Source organism: Gavialis gangeticus, unplaced genomic scaffold (assembly GCF_001723915.1).
Source record: "Gavialis gangeticus isolate Ggan-Ray unplaced genomic scaffold, GavGan_comp1, whole genome shotgun sequence".
Classification (NCBI taxonomy): Eukaryota; Metazoa; Chordata; order Crocodylia; family Gavialidae; genus Gavialis; species Gavialis gangeticus.
In genome coordinates, this window is record NW_017729022.1 from 171125672 (window position 1) to 171141070 (window position 15399).

Genomic DNA, 15399 nt, shown 5'->3' on the forward strand with positions numbered 1-15399 from the left:
TGCGTTTATGAAAATACAGGAGTCATAACATTGATCCGATTCAGCTAATTAGGTCTATGATGGAAATATTCAGCAAGTACATCATCTGACTCAGTTTATTTTGAGCTCAGTGATAGCTCCTATGAGTTCACAGGCGGCGCCATGATCTCACCCCTTTTTGTTTCTTCTGGCTTTTCTCCTGAGCTGCTCTTTTCTTTGGGAGAGGGGAAGGTTTCTTCTTGGTTTTGATAAACTGGGAGCCTTTAGTCTTTGGTGAAACCTTTGGAGTCTTTGCTTTCTGCTCTGGTAGATCTAAATTAGGCTTTCTGGCCTTGGTTTTCTGAGATGCCTGCCCACTCTGTTTCTTTTTTACCGCTGATCCCTTGGTCTGGGTGGAAACAGGCTTCTTGCTTTTTTTGGCATAAGATTTTTTAGGAGGCTTGGTTGTTGACGGTTCATTAAGCAGTTCAAGGACTGTTTCTGAGAAAAGGAATTAACATGCTTCAGCATTCCTGCTTTAAAGCAAAAGACTAACTCAGAAATATCAACTAATACGGAGCCTCAGTAGACCCTTTCCTTTTTCATGTCCTCGTGACAAGGTATTTAGCAGAATTAGCAGATTCATTGGAATCTGACAGGCTGCACCATGAGTGCCTCTGCTGTGGCCTCAAGCTTGCAACCTCTGGGCTATCAGCTGTGTGCCTTAGTGCCTGCACCCCACAACTCAGCCCCCCTTGGCAGACTGACACATAGAAACAGACACAAGTAGCAATTTTTCTTTCCAAAGAGAGAAAAAGAAACTGCCTCATTCTTCTCTTTTTGTATCTGTATCTTCAAGAAACATGAACTATGGCTTGTTCTTGAAGTGTTGCTAGAGAAATTAATTCAGTTTTATAATAAAAAGCAATGATGGGATATTTCTTTGGCAAAAGACCAAAAATGCATAATAAGAAAGGAAGGAATTTGCAAGCAGGTTTTAATAAAGTTAAGGTAGGTAAAAATTCTCAACAGATTCAATCAGTTAATAATTGATCATTTTTAATAGCTTTAACTATTCCTATTATAGTAACATCTGGAAGCCCTAAGCAAAATTGGACCTAATTTTGAGGGAAAACATTCATAGAAACAGTAGAAGGCAATTCCTCCCTCAGAATATCTTCAGTCTTAATACTCCAGACAAAAAAAAAGAGAACCAGGTGGGAGGAAGGAAGTGTTATTGCCCCAACTTTACAGTGACAAGCTAAATAATTTGCCCACCATCACACAAGAAGTCTGTGGCAGAGACAGGAATTGCACACATAGTCTCCTCTATCCCAGTCAAGTGACTTAACCAAAAGTCTGTCATACATTTTGCTCAAATTTTTGCTCGTCACCAAGGCCAAAAAATCCCAGACCCATAATTTGGACAATTCCAAACTCATATGCAGAGGCGAGGTAAACACAGTATATTTATTACACAATAGAAGTCTGAATTAACATATTCACTGTGTAGTTTTAATAGTGGTGGCTTACTGCTTTGGCTGTAAAGATTGCCACAAATCTCAATAGCCCTTTGGGATTGTATGAGGTTGTGCCACAGCAAAATAAAACTTACTTGTGAGTGGAACAAATGGTACATGCTTACTCTTGGTTTTCACTGGAACAGGTTTTTGCTTACACTTCCCTGGTGGAGCTCTCCTTGAAAACAGATTAAAAGCATTAAAAAAAAAAAACACATACAGAGATCTGAGAAATGATCAGGAAGTTCCTTTTTTCCAAAAGTAGAGATCACACAAAAAGACTCTCCCTGTGATGTCATATGCCCCAGCAGAAACTAGAACAGTTGTCATTAGGGTGGGGGAAATTCAAATAATTAAAAGGTGTCCCTTTTTATGTTGAACAACATTGATGTTGTAGTGGAGAAATATTTTGTGGTGCAGTTTTATGAAAGATACCAAACCCAGGTGGCCTGGAGAGTAGCCGGGTCCAGCTGGTAAGTGTGTTGTGAGGGAAGGGACCTGAGGGGGAGGGGGAGCAGGGGGAAGCAGCAGATTGAGGCCCCAGTGGTGGAGGAAGGAGTGGGGCTGGGCAGGGGCTGCTCAGCCATGGTGGGGCACAGGACTGAGCCATGCAGGGGGTGGCTCCTACCACTGCACACACCCCGAGAGGGCATGGGAGGTGTGTGCGTACAGATCGGCATGGGGCAGGGCGGGATGCCACTGCAGGCTGGGGCTGGGGCTGCAGCAGGCTCTTCCTAGTGGGGGGCCGGGCCAGGCTACACTCTGGGTGACCAGCAGCAGCACTGGAAGGGGACTAGGGAAGGAGCTGCAGCCACCACAACATTCTCCATAGCCCTTCCCCCACCCCGATAGCTCCCTCCTAGCGCCACCGCCACCCGCCCTGAGCTCAGTCCAGCTGAACCCCTGCTGGGAATAACTTGGCACTGGCCCCAGCCCACAGCCGCAGCCTGCACAGATCTGGGAGCATGTCCCCATGCCCTTCTGGGGGTGCGCATAGCTGCGGGAGCCACCTCCCATGCAGCTCAGTCCTACACCCCACCCCAGCTAGGAGGTCCCTGCCCCAGCCCCACTCCCTCCCCCACTGTGGAGCCAGCCCATGCTCACCCCATGCACAGATCCAGGGGTGCACACCCCCATGCCCTCCCAGGGTTCATGCACCAGCAGGAGCTGCCACCCTCCTCCCTGGGCAAACTGCTCATGGCTCTGTCCCATGCTCTGCCCTGGCTGTGCAGCTCCAGGCCCACTCAATCCCTCACCGTGGGGGCCTTGATTTGTTTCCCCCCTCCCCCCACCTCTTAAAAACAAGAAAAAAATATAAAGGGGTACATGAGCTGGAACTCTGAGAGAGAAGGGGTACACTTGTTAAACAAGTTGGTCTAAGGGGTCACTCTCCTAGCAATTGGCCACATTTCACTGAAGCAATGTTTCTCAAACTGAGGTATACATACCCCAAGGATTTCCAGCCAACTTCAAAGGGTACCCAAGTGGAAAAAAGAAGGGAAAGGGAAAATAGACATGGAGGAAAAGGAAGAACTATAAAAAAATGAAGAGGAACAACTCCACAATACCTTTTCCAGAGATGAAAAGTTTACATTGTGTTTGTAGTGTTACTGTTTTTTCCCCACAACATGGACTTATAGGACTACACAGCAGTATTATAAACTTAAAAAGGGATAATAAATCAAAATAGGCTGAAAACCACTGTATAAAAAGAGGCAGAAAGCAGGGTAGGGTGGTTCCTCAGAGATTAAATGGTTCAGAGAAGCATTAATTTTTGTATGCCCTAACCTATTATGCTATGAACCTACCTGGTACTTTGTCAGATGCTAAGAAAGGGAAAGAGGAAACAGAAGAAAACTGTAAATCATGTTAAAATGCAAAGAGAGAAAAACAAGATGAAAATTAAAGCCCTAAGCCTCCACGACCCCCCACCCCTCTCATTCTATCACTCAATACTCCCTGAAGATAACTGTGTTATAACCAAGACAGGGCCAGCTGCTATCCAGCTCAATCACTGCATCATATCTTGCTGCAGTTAGTGTTCCATATCTTGAATAACTGGGCCACTGAACCATATCCTGAGGTGTCAGAGCTGGAAGGGCCTGATTTTCTGTGGTGCTGAGAAACCTTAGGTTGCATTGGAATTGAGCACTGAGCATATATCTGCAAATTAGGCGCTCAGTAAAATTAGGAGTGAAAAAAAAGTGACAATTTTCACTTGATCTGGCCCCAAAAAGTGGTCTCCAGCTGTGACCAAACAGAAGTGCACGGCTGCACACAGCATTAAAATGACCCAATCCCACAAAAATCTGAAAAATGTTGCAAAATGGAGCGTGTTCTATAACTTGTGTCTAGGGAGCTCCCAGCCTATAACTGTTTTCAGAATGGGAGGGGAGAAAGGGAGTGTAAGGAGTTTGGTCTTGGGTTTTTTCAGCTGGCACTGGAGGGTGGGGTGGATGGATTGGAGCCACCCTCCCCCCCATCTCTGGCAGGGGGGCTCCAATCCACCTGCCTCACCCTCCAGCACCAGCTGGGGAACCCCAAGAATGAGCTTCCTCTGCTCCCTTTCCCCCCCTCCCATTCTGAAAACACTGTCTGGTCTGGGAGGGCGAGTAGTGTTGCTACAGAGACCAGGCTACAGTCTTGCAGCCAGCAGCTGAAATTCTCCTCCGCAAATGCAACAGCGAGCTTCTGTTGGGTGCGGAGTATTGTTGCAACTCATAGCGCTTCATGCAAAGTGCTATGAATTGCAACAGGGAGCTGCTCTCCTGTCTGCACCCTAAATACTTAATCAAATAGGCAAGAGGAAGCTGAAGAGGCTAGCAATGTACCCAAGATAGCAGAAGTTACATGGAGTTTGGGAAGAAAAACTTCCCATAGACCAAGGGAAAAACGATTAAAGGTGCAGTAATGCTCTAGAAGACAAGCAATGGCATGAAAGATGGGGAGAGAAGTTGCTCAAACACAGGAAAAAAGAAAACATCTTTCAGAACAGCCAACCTTTCTCCTGGCAGGAAGAAAGCTGTCCCACCCTCCAGTCCTGCTAAAGCTGCCCATTACCAGGCTCCATCTCCTTGTGAGCTTGCAAGTAACCAATCACCTAAAAACTCTCTTCAGGCATCTGGTAAAATCTGAAGTTGAGTCTCACTGTTTACAAAGGAAAACCAGGGAGAATTTATCATCAGTATCACCTTATAATTAGTCTGGAGGGAGTAACAAATGACGGAATGGAGAGCTATGTAGCTTTTGTTGGAAAAATGCTTTAAAGATTTTAGAAGGCCAAGCTCTGGCTCTACATGTTTCTAGATTCCCATGGAGAGTTAGGCACAAAACGACTTAGGCCAGGGATGTTCTCAGCATGTGCCTAGAGACCATTCAGGTCATACTGGGAGACACTGACTGAGTTTAGGCACCTCAAAAGTTGGGCCGCTGCTAAGCAGGGGTTTGTGGTTTTGGAAAAAGGTACCTGATGTCTGCCTAAGTCCTGGTGGAAGTGTTTAAGTCATTTTTTAATCTGGCCTAATCCATATCCCCATTCAAATCAATGGGTGGCTGTACATGAGTGACGAGGTTGCTCCGATGCACTGTAATTACAGCACATTGGAGCAGACTTAATCAATCAAGTCTGTTGGAGAATGGCAACTACCATGCTCCAGCAGCCTCCCATGTTTCACGTATCAGTGTCCCTACACTGCAAAATGGCATCTGGGGCACTTGCACTAAAACCCATCAAATGAGCTTTACTTCAAGACCCCCACCAACATTTTGAAGCATGGGGACACTGATACACAAGATGCTGCAGCACTTTAATTAAAGTGTCTCTCAGAGCCACTCTGGACAGCCACTCAAATTAAAGTGTCACCACCACCCCCACTCCAGCCCCAGAGCATGTATAAAAGTGCCCAATGGGAAAACTCTTGTGGACTTCAACAGAAGCTGGATCATATCATTAGCCTCTCTGATCTGTCTCCCATCCTGGCATAGTGAAAAGGCAGAGGCAGAGGCAGATTAACGCATGGGTCCAGGGGCCTCTGCCAGTCAGAGGCCTGCTTGGAAAAATATTCTGGGAGGGAGAGGGCTCACATTGCCAGCTAAAGTTCCGCCACCTAAAACATCCTGCAGCATGGGGCTTCCTGGTAAGAGCGGCCAGCAGCCCAGCACGTCCTGGTACAGCTGGGGGAAAGCACTCTGTTGCCCTGGCCGCAACATTCTCTGGGGGCAGCCAGCCCGGCAGAGAGTACATCGGGGGTCTCTGCTGCCTAAGTGCCAGCCCTTCCATGGGTTCTAGGCTGACCCAAGAATGCCCCACTGGGGAAGAAGGGCAGAGCCCACAGCTGGGGCTCTACTCCTCTCACCAGAGCTTGGGCAATTCCCTGGCCATGACCCCTGCCTGGCCTGCAGGCCAACTGAGGAGGGAGTGTGGGGCGGGGGGGGGAGGTGGGGGGACTCCCCCACAAGAGCCCAGTGGAGGGGGGAAGCTGGCAGTGGGTACTTTATTCCCCCATCCCAGCTGGGAGCTGGGTTGATTCCCCAGCTGAGGAGGGGATGAGGTGGGGGAATCCGCCCCACTCCTGGCTGCCAGGGACGGAAAAGTGCCTGCTGGCAGCTGGGGGCAGAGAGCACAACCCAGGGCTGCACAGCATCTTAGGATGCTGGAGGACTGTGAGTTAAGCTGAATCAGGACGGAGTCTCGGACAGAAGTTCCATAAACCAGTTTAACCTAAATCAGTTAAGTCTGATACTACATTCAACTAGGTTTACCTTAAACCAGTTTTGACCATTTTGAAACTGGTTTATGTGCACTGAACTTCTGTTCTGTTACAGGTTTAAATCAGTTCCTGATCACTTACCTGGTTTATGTGTAGCTTCTGTCCCTAGCCATTGAGACACCAGCTGTTAGAAGGGCTGTGACAGATGGCAGCCAGCTCAGATGCATCTGCACATGCTTTCTGTCAGTTACGGGGTGGTGGCAGAAGTCTTCAATTGCTTGCACAGCTGGTGTTTTCTGCCACCAGAAAGTTCTACTGCCACAGGGGAGCTGAATGCTCAGCCAAAATTGTGTAAGCCATCCCTTTGAAAATCTGGACCTCTGTCCTTTAGCTTTTCTTTTCTAATGCAGGAACAAACCCTTTGTACATCACACTGAAGCTTAATTGATCATTTTTATGAACTTTGTATACAAGGGGCTATAGAAATGTAAAACTTTATGTAATTATTTTATGAATGTACCCTTCAGTTATTTGGACTTTGTTTCCTCATCAGCTTTGATCAACAGCTTTCCAGTTTGTGTTAACTCTGGCCCCCAGTTTTCCTAAACTAGTTTTATTCCCTAATTGTAAGTTATAAATGAAACAAGGACAAAGGTAGATTTTCAACTCTTTTCCTTGTGGTTGCTCCCAAGGCCCATCACATTGACTTTGGCAAACTAGCTTTTCTTTACATGCAATTACAGACACCAATCTGGACAGGCAATTTGCCAGGTCACAGACAGCAGAAGTTCAGGAAAGTGCCAGCATATCAACAACCTCCAAACATTATCCAAAGGGAGTCTAACAGACATGCACAGAGGTGATTCAGAACTGACCTTGTCAAACCCATTTAGCCTCTCTGCACAGTGCTGGAATAGCTAGAACACACAAAGACTGGCCCCTACCATTTATTTTTAATTTCATTTTCAATCTAAGTCAGTTTAGAAATTAAGTGAAACCTTGTTGTGCCGATCTTGGGTGCTTCCCAGAGGGTAGCAGTACAAGCTTTCCCTGAAAACATGCTAAGACATGATCTACCTTACATGGTAAAAAGGCATTGTTTTCTGTGGCCCATTCAGTCCTTAGCCTGTTTGTAGAGTTCGGCAATTGAAGGGGCCAGACCATAGTAACAAAATCTAGGTCTCTCAGACCACTAATTACATTCAAGTAAGTCAAGAATAACAACCTAAACAGACAAAGTTGGATTGGAACTAACACCCTAAAGGGAAAGGCATTGTAGCCTATAACCAGTCTGCATCTAGTCTCCCTTAGCTTGTTGTACAGCCTCAGCCACTTCCCGTGTTTTAATATTTCATGGGTCACCACCCCTTTTTCAGGGGTTTCTTTTGCACTGCTGACCTGAGGGCAGGAATGTGAGAGCTAAGCCACACAGGTTAAAGTTAGTAGAAAGAAAAACATTGAAAAAAGAACTTCCTGCTGTTACAAAAATAAGTTTTCTTTATTTTACAAGGTCCTTGGATGACGCAGACAAAAGCTATCTCCACTGTGACCCTGATGGGTATGAATTTTTTTTGTACTATTAAAACAAGTTGGTATTGTATCCTGGATGTTTAAAGAAAAAAAATGTTATTTAATATTGTACCAAAATGTTTATGAGATGCTGATCTGGACTCTACTCTCAGTATAAGTGTGAAGTAACTTCACTGAAGCTAGTATAATTGCTCCAGCTTTACAGTGAGGTAATCGAGATCAAAATGTAAGTGTGTAGATTACTGATTATGTACTCCCTGCCTGGCAACACAACCACAGAATATGTGGTGATTATAAAGCAGCTGGCAAAGAAAAACCAAATCTTAACTAGCACTAACCTTGCAGGATCAACAAATTTGTAGAGAGATCCATGGGGTGCATAAGCACTGGGATATGATGTAGCCATAAAATAAAGTTCCCCTAAACAGACAGAGAGAGAATATTTAAGAACATGAGCAGATTCAGGTGCAGGTGCTCCAAATAAGCCCGGATGTGATACACTACAATTCCCCCTTCATCCTTAGCTTCTCTACTAACTCATGTAATCAGAAAGGGTCATGCCTGCCTTTTGTTTCTTTTTCAAGCCTTGGGACTTAATCCAACATCATGATACAGTTAGACAGAATGGCTGTGCCCACATAGAGACCCAATTATGTCAGTGTGGCACTGCGTGAGCCCAGAAATCCTTCCATCCCTACCACAAGGCAGCAACCAGGCTCCAGTGGGTTCCTGTAGATGACAGTCCAAATGGGCGTTGTATTTTGTTTGTACTCTTAAATAAGAGTCTGGTTTTTATTCCAAAGGCATTCAACAACTACAAATAGAGGAAAAGTCCACAGAACAAATATTTAGCTGTTTTATAAAGTACCAAAAAAGGAAATCAAGCAGAAGCCAGAATGAATAATCATTTATGACAGAAGGCTTTTGTTAATCGACTGCTCAGATCTGCATTTGGAGAAATCAGCCACTCTTCATATCATCTTCTGATTAGTCCTCAGTATAATATGAAGAAGGGTATTGTAGTTTGAAAAAATGCCAGGAAAAATGATGGTTGCATTTCAAATTACATTATAGCACCAGGGCAAAATTTTAGAGGAAGAGTAGAGACAGCAGAAGTGTAATGTTCATCCATGTCACACTTTATGAGAACACAGTCTGGAGACTTCCCAGCTTCCACAACAAAGCAACATTTGCATATTTTCCAGGTCAGTGGGATAAACTCACAGAGCTTGCACCTAGGAACTGTCTAAAACATCAGCCAGCTCCAGGAGCTGAGACACTACATCACAGTTTTGCAGTCACTTCCCTACGCTAGCACTTCCAGAGAATAGCATAAGCCTACCCATTTGTCCTGAAGCTTTCACAGAAGCCAGTTCTCTGGCTAGCAAGGTACATTACCTGCCTCATCTTCAGCGAATGAGATGATGAATTTGTTATAGGAGCTGATCAGCCCAGGGAAAGCACAGGCTTTAGTGCTACCAATGCAAATATCTTGCTTTTTCCATTTGTTTGTCCTCTCATCTTCCTGTAAAGCCATAAGTCGACTAGATGAAAAATAAAATTTATGTTTTATTGTTTCATATTCCCATTAACAGAATTAATTCCTGCCAAAATTATGTATCATTGAAATAAAAATATTAGTTAGGACCTTAACAGGGTTTGACTCAATACTGGTCACATCTACGCATGTCCCCCATGGTGCAGTTGTTCTGCATCCTCATTTAGTACTTGCTTTAGGAAGTACTAAATTACAGTGCAGGAACAGCCATTACTGGGCTGTCCAGGCAGCGCAGTTATTTTTAGCAGCTACGTTTCCCCATAGCGACACACTATAGCAAGGTAACTCATCACTACGATGATGTAGCATCAGCATCATGGTTTGTGCCCATCCATGATACGTCGCCATAGAAACACACTACATCACCATAGTGTGTTGCTACAGTGACATAGTGTCATGTGTAGACATGCTGTCTTTAGTAAAGATAGGCTTGAATAAAAATAATAAGACACTGTAACTCTGGAAAAGTTATAATGCTGATGAAAATGTTACAGGTGCCATTTCCATAATGGACCAGAGAAAACTTTGATCCAAACAGTTTGAAATGTTTGGGATATTCTTTTACTCTGGGCTACAAGGATTCAGATATACAGAAATAGCACTGATGGAAAACATAGGTGCATAGGGCAGCTGGAGAGAAAAGAACAGAAACTTCCTTACCCGCTCATGAAATCACCAAAAATATAGAGGCCGTTCAGGTTTGGTGACTCACACCCCCTGTATACATATCCTCCAGTGACCGACTTCCCCACCTTGCGGCCGTATGCAAATATTGGAAGAATGTCATCTGTTCAATACAAAATCCAAGAAAATATTTCACTCAACAGTTTATCAAAAAACAATTGGTTAAAACACTGATGAGGAAAGCAAGGACCAAAAGAGCTAATATAAAGTAATGTAAAGCTTGATTTATTTCAATGCTTCAACTCATTACACCAGTGAAGAATTTAACTCTGAGCTTTCTATGTGGCTCAACAAGGCTCAGCTAGTGGACTTCCCTAGCATACTGGACCAATACTCTTCACACCAGGTATATACTGTAATTAGAATTCATGATCCCAAAATGTTGAAACTGGCCTGGCCAATTTTATCAAACATTTTGATAAAGATTATCTTAAAAAAATATTTCTTTCTACTGAAATGACAAAATATGTGAGCAGACAGTTAAAGTTTTACATGTTGTGCAGCCTCCCAGCACAATAAATGCATAGAACAAACATCAGTCTTCAGTTGTGTCCTCACCATGGGCAGCAGCTGAAAATCTGGTTCTGAAAAACCCTAGGTAATACCAAACATTTGAATTACTTCCCAACTTTCTAACTGCTACCATGAAAGCTGGTTCTGTCTCTTTTAGTGCTGAAAACTTGCCACTCAGCCTCTGCTTTTTTATGGGGTTTTTGTTTTTTTTGTTTTGTTGCTGAACAGTAGAGGGAGAAAAATTTAATTTGGTAAAAATCTGAATCCTGGCAGCCAAAGCTAAAACAGGTACAAGATAACCTTCCTAGTCCTTAGGCCACAGTATTACCCTTACCCTTGTTGAAAACAATAAGAGTATTCTCTAGTTGTGGCACCCCATTAACATCACCACTGGCCATGTGGTATGTAGACAGATGGGTGGTGTGTGGGTGTGGGTGTGCATGCATGCACACGCACACACACCCTTCACGCCTCAAGAATCATTTACACTTTTTAATCTAAGAGTAGTGTTTATCAGCAAAACATTTAAGGGACATAACAATGACAACAACAGTAATGAAATCTATCAGGGGGTCTCAAAGTACTTTCCAAAGCAGGTGGGTATCATTATTCCTATTATAAATACAGCAAAACTGAGGCAGAGAGAAATAAAATAACTTACCCAAAAACACTCAGGGACAGAGCTATCACTAGAACCCAGGTCTTCTGAATCCCACCCCACTACCTCACAATGCTTCCTGCGTAAGATTTGCTATAGGATCACAGCACTAAGGCTGGTAGCCAGGCTTCAATATTAGCCAATAGCCAGCAAATACTTCCCATAATACACTTAGGTCCTGATCCAGTAACCACTTGACTAAATACAAAGACTTCCAATGACTAGACTGGGTATTGCATGTGCAGGGTATGATGGGGAATTCTTCCAGGTCTCAGGACCCTTTTTCATTTCAGTGCATCTGGGTTGGCAGGGATTTTTGTTTTTCTTATCAAACATAAACATACTGCCCATCTCTGACTTCAGATTACTGCAGTTTGCTGGAAAAATGGCAGCAGAGTTGTTATCTTAACACACATTGCATGGGATGTGCCCTTTCAAGCAATCGAAGCGAGTAGCTTACCTAGGGAGGAATTACGGCAAAGTTTTGTGTCATAACATTCAAATCCCTCCTTAGCCCTCCAGCCATAGTTCCCTCCTTTAACAATGATGTCAATTTCTTCAAATCTGTTCTGTCCAACGTCACCACAGAATATCCTCCCTCTTCCTTTGTGGGTGACTGGGTCCCCTCTGTCAACAGTGCAGCGCCACATATTCCTGACCCCATAGGCATAGATCTCAGGGAGAGCCTTAGGGTCAGAGACAAAGGGATTATCTGGTGGGATGTGATAAGGCTTTCCACCTGGGTTTTTTCCATCCACATCTATTCGCAAAACTTTTCCTAATAATGTACTCCTGAAAACAAGACAAGGTGCAGACATTGGGTTAACGAAATGGCAGATAACAGCTCATAGATGTCCACAGCCAAGATGGAGGGAGAATAGGAACACTGCCTCTTCCCCCAACCCTAAAAAAATTTGCATGATTTTTTACTCTATTTTTTTGGGTCAAATTTCAACATTCAGGTTATTTTCAACCAGCCCTAGTGGATACTATACTGCAGTGTCTTGTATGTGTATGTGTGTGCACGTGCACACCTCTCTGTTCTGCTGGAGGGAATCAGAACTGCTTCACAGAGAGAGATAGGAGCTCTATTGCAAATTAGCCAACAGAGCCTCTCCTTTTGTTCACATTAGCTTGGACTGTCCTCCTCCACCTGCCCACACTTTTCCTTTTTGGAAAAGGTTGATCTCAGTTCTGTAAAATTTGATACAACAACAATGAACCCTTACATCCATATCCCCTAAATAGTTTTTTTCCAAACTGGTCTCAGAAATACATGGAGGACACTGAATGATGGTCATAGTCCTGGTTTGCAATGACTAGTCAAGTAGCTTGAACAGGGAGCATTTTTGTTTTATTGTTCCATCCTACATGGCTAAGTACAGGCAGTCAAAAAGCCCAAGGCTGAATTGATTCAATCTTCAGAGGTTAGTCTAAACTGCAAAGATTGAAGTGATAAGCAAGGGAACAGACAGTCACTTTTGATTCTGGAAATGCAGCCACATTCATGCAGTGGCCTAGGCCAGAAGCTGGAGATGCTTGAGCATGCCTCCCTGCTTAGCTGGAGCAGACAGCTTGGGCTAGCCTGCCCTTCCTGAAAGGCGGGGTTTGCAGAGGAGGTGCAAAGAATCTTGGGATGTTGGGGAACTGTGAGTTAACTTGAGTCTGGAGGGGATCTGGGACAGAAGTTCAATAAACTGATTTAACCTAAATCAGTTAAGTCTAATGAGGTTCACCTTAAACTAGTTTTGGCCATTTTGAAAGCAGTTTATGTGGACTGAATTTCTGTTCGGTTACAGATTTGAACCAGTTTCCAATCATTTATACCAGTTTAAGTGTTATTACTGTCCCTAGCCCATATCTGTGCCCAAATTCTGTTTCATCATGTACTGAGCCAATGTGCTAATATGCATACAAGAGACTTGTAAATCTATCCTCCAGCTTACTTGTTCTGAGCATTCCCAAATTTTCCAAAAGGGTCCCCAGCTTTTCCTCCATCCCCAGTAAACAAATACATGTAGCCATCCACACCAAAGAGGAGCTGCCCCCCATTATGATTTGCAGCTGGTTCTTCAAGTTCTAAAAGGTTCCTAAAAAGAAAGAAAAAAGAAATAATCACAGATGAAGCCACTGGATAAGATTCAAGATTGGATAAGCACCTTACTGAGTTAGAGCAATGTACCACTATGCAGTCCCCATAATAGGCAGCACAGTATACCCTTCTAAGAGATTCATACCATTCCCAGGCTAAGAAGTAAGGGCTCCTCAAGCTCCTTTACTAATCATACGCTTCTGTTTAAGTCTGCAAGGTGCACAGCACCCTGGTACAATGACTGCAAACCCAGCAGGTGGCATGGATTGTTTCTATCTATCCTGTCTTACAGGAGATGAAAAAATTAAACAGCTCCACCTTATTAGTTTCGTACTGGCAGAGCTCCTGGTTACCCCACATTAATCATCAGAAAGCTGCATGGGCCAGAGAGTCTTTTCAGTTGGAATAACATGGGGAAAATATTTTTAAAAGTAGTTTACTTAAATATACAGTTGGATCTTGTCATTCTAATATTGTTGTGTGCATTTTTAGCTCCACCCACATTACCCTGCCATTATGCTTTCATCTCAACATAGAAGAACCCTTTCTAGGAGAAAAAGGACAGTTCTGTGTCCAGGATCCACTTAGTCCTTGATCTGTTTAAAATATATTCCTAGTGGAAATTGCTTCTTCCCTTTTAAACTCACGCCATTAAATAATTTGTATTGTTTTCAACTGTTTAGTTTTGGGCTTCAAGATCCTCACGTCTGTCTTTCAGAATGAACATGAAGTGCACAAAAACCAACATGTGGCATCATGAACTCATCCCATTCCAAGAGCAAAAGGTACAGAACTAGGTTCCCCAGAAAATACAGTCACATTATTAATTAAAATGAAGACACTCTAAAGAAAGAACAAGATTGTGTTTCTCAGAACTGCTGTGGTGTGTGCACGTGAACATTATATCACTGCAATAAAACATCTTTATAGTGGATGAAAAATCAGTGAGTTTATATAATTGGAAGTCATCTTGTATAGAAAATACGAACATGTACAAGACACTCTCAAAGCAGGTATTAATATTCTACAGGCCTTACAGTTTAAATGATTGGAATGTGAATTTGCTATTGTACTTTCGCTTTCCACAGGACTAGGGGCTAATATTTTCAAATGGTTAAAGGAGAACTGGAAGTCATGATTCCCAGGTTCGGTCTTCTGTCCTGCTTCAGGTTCAACATGTGACCCTGAACAAATCATTCACATTGCTTCTGGCTTAATTTGGCAGTCTCCATTAAAATCCAACCACATCACTTCTAAGTAATTGCAACTTTTCTGGATGCTGCTGTGTGGGTGGAAGAGGAAGGACTCTCTCATCAGATTAGCAGTTGAAACAGTCAGTACAGCTCTGAACAAACTTTACCTTTCTGAACGTGGGTCAGCTTTATTGACATCAGATGCCAAAACCTGTAGTTCACTGATTCTGATTTTTTCCACTTTCTTGTCCATATATGAATAATAGATGTAGAATTTCCCATTGTATTTATAATTGGGGTGAAAAGCCATTCCTAGGAAACCCCTCTCATCCCCTATCCATGGGGAAGCCAACACTATTTTCTTGATATCCAGAAAAGGCTCCTCCAGCCGGCTCCCATCTGGCAAGTAGACCCAGACCATTCCCACCTGTTCAGCTATAAACATACGGTGAGTGTCATCATTAGCATGTACCATCAGTACTGGATTTCTCAACCCATTTGCAACTTCTGTCAGGCACAGTTGAAGGCAGCCCTTGGGGTCCTCCACCACCGATCCCAGGTTCCGATTTAGGTCTGTGTTTTTTAGGACGTTGGGAAAACAGTAGTCTTGATCCTGCAGGTTTAGGAGGTTACAGAAGCGGGTCGTGTTCCTCTCGCAGCACTCCTGGATGTGTTTGTCATTAGTCAGCAGTGTGATAGCAGAATGGCAGTTAAAATGAAACTCAAAGCAGTAGTCAGAGCAAAGTCCTGGGAGGTTCCTAAGAGGTGTTTGAGGATTTTCAGCATCATAGAGATGAGCGGCATATGGGGAACATTCCTATAAAAATAAACACAAACTTAATACCTCTCTGTGTATGCACATTCATGACGCATCAAATGGCTTTCATGCAAACAGAATAGTCAATAGCACAGAAAATAATTAGGAAGACAAATAGCTACAGTAAATCATCCCTGGAGTAGTTAGCATCATGACATTTCTCTGAA

General features: G+C 43.6%; 1 protein-coding gene across 1 annotated transcript in view; it reads right to left on the reverse strand.

The window, feature by feature from the left end:
* Positions 1 to 9: 9 nt before the first annotated feature.
* Positions 10 to 15399, reverse strand: part of HHIPL2 (HHIP like 2) — a 25936-nt gene continuing 10546 nt past the window's right edge. Inside the window, exons 2-9 of the mRNA XM_019516483.1 lie at positions 14583 to 15232; positions 13077 to 13220; positions 11591 to 11922; positions 9936 to 10062; positions 9116 to 9261; positions 8056 to 8137; positions 1574 to 1656; positions 10 to 459 (exon numbers count right to left, since the gene is read on the reverse strand). Coding sequence (XP_019372028.1) covers positions 128 to 459; positions 1574 to 1656; positions 8056 to 8137; positions 9116 to 9261; positions 9936 to 10062; positions 11591 to 11922; positions 13077 to 13220; positions 14583 to 15232 — 1896 coding nt within the window. The 3' untranslated portion in view covers positions 10 to 127. The remainder of the gene's footprint in view (positions 460 to 1573; positions 1657 to 8055; positions 8138 to 9115; positions 9262 to 9935; positions 10063 to 11590; positions 11923 to 13076; positions 13221 to 14582; positions 15233 to 15399) is intronic.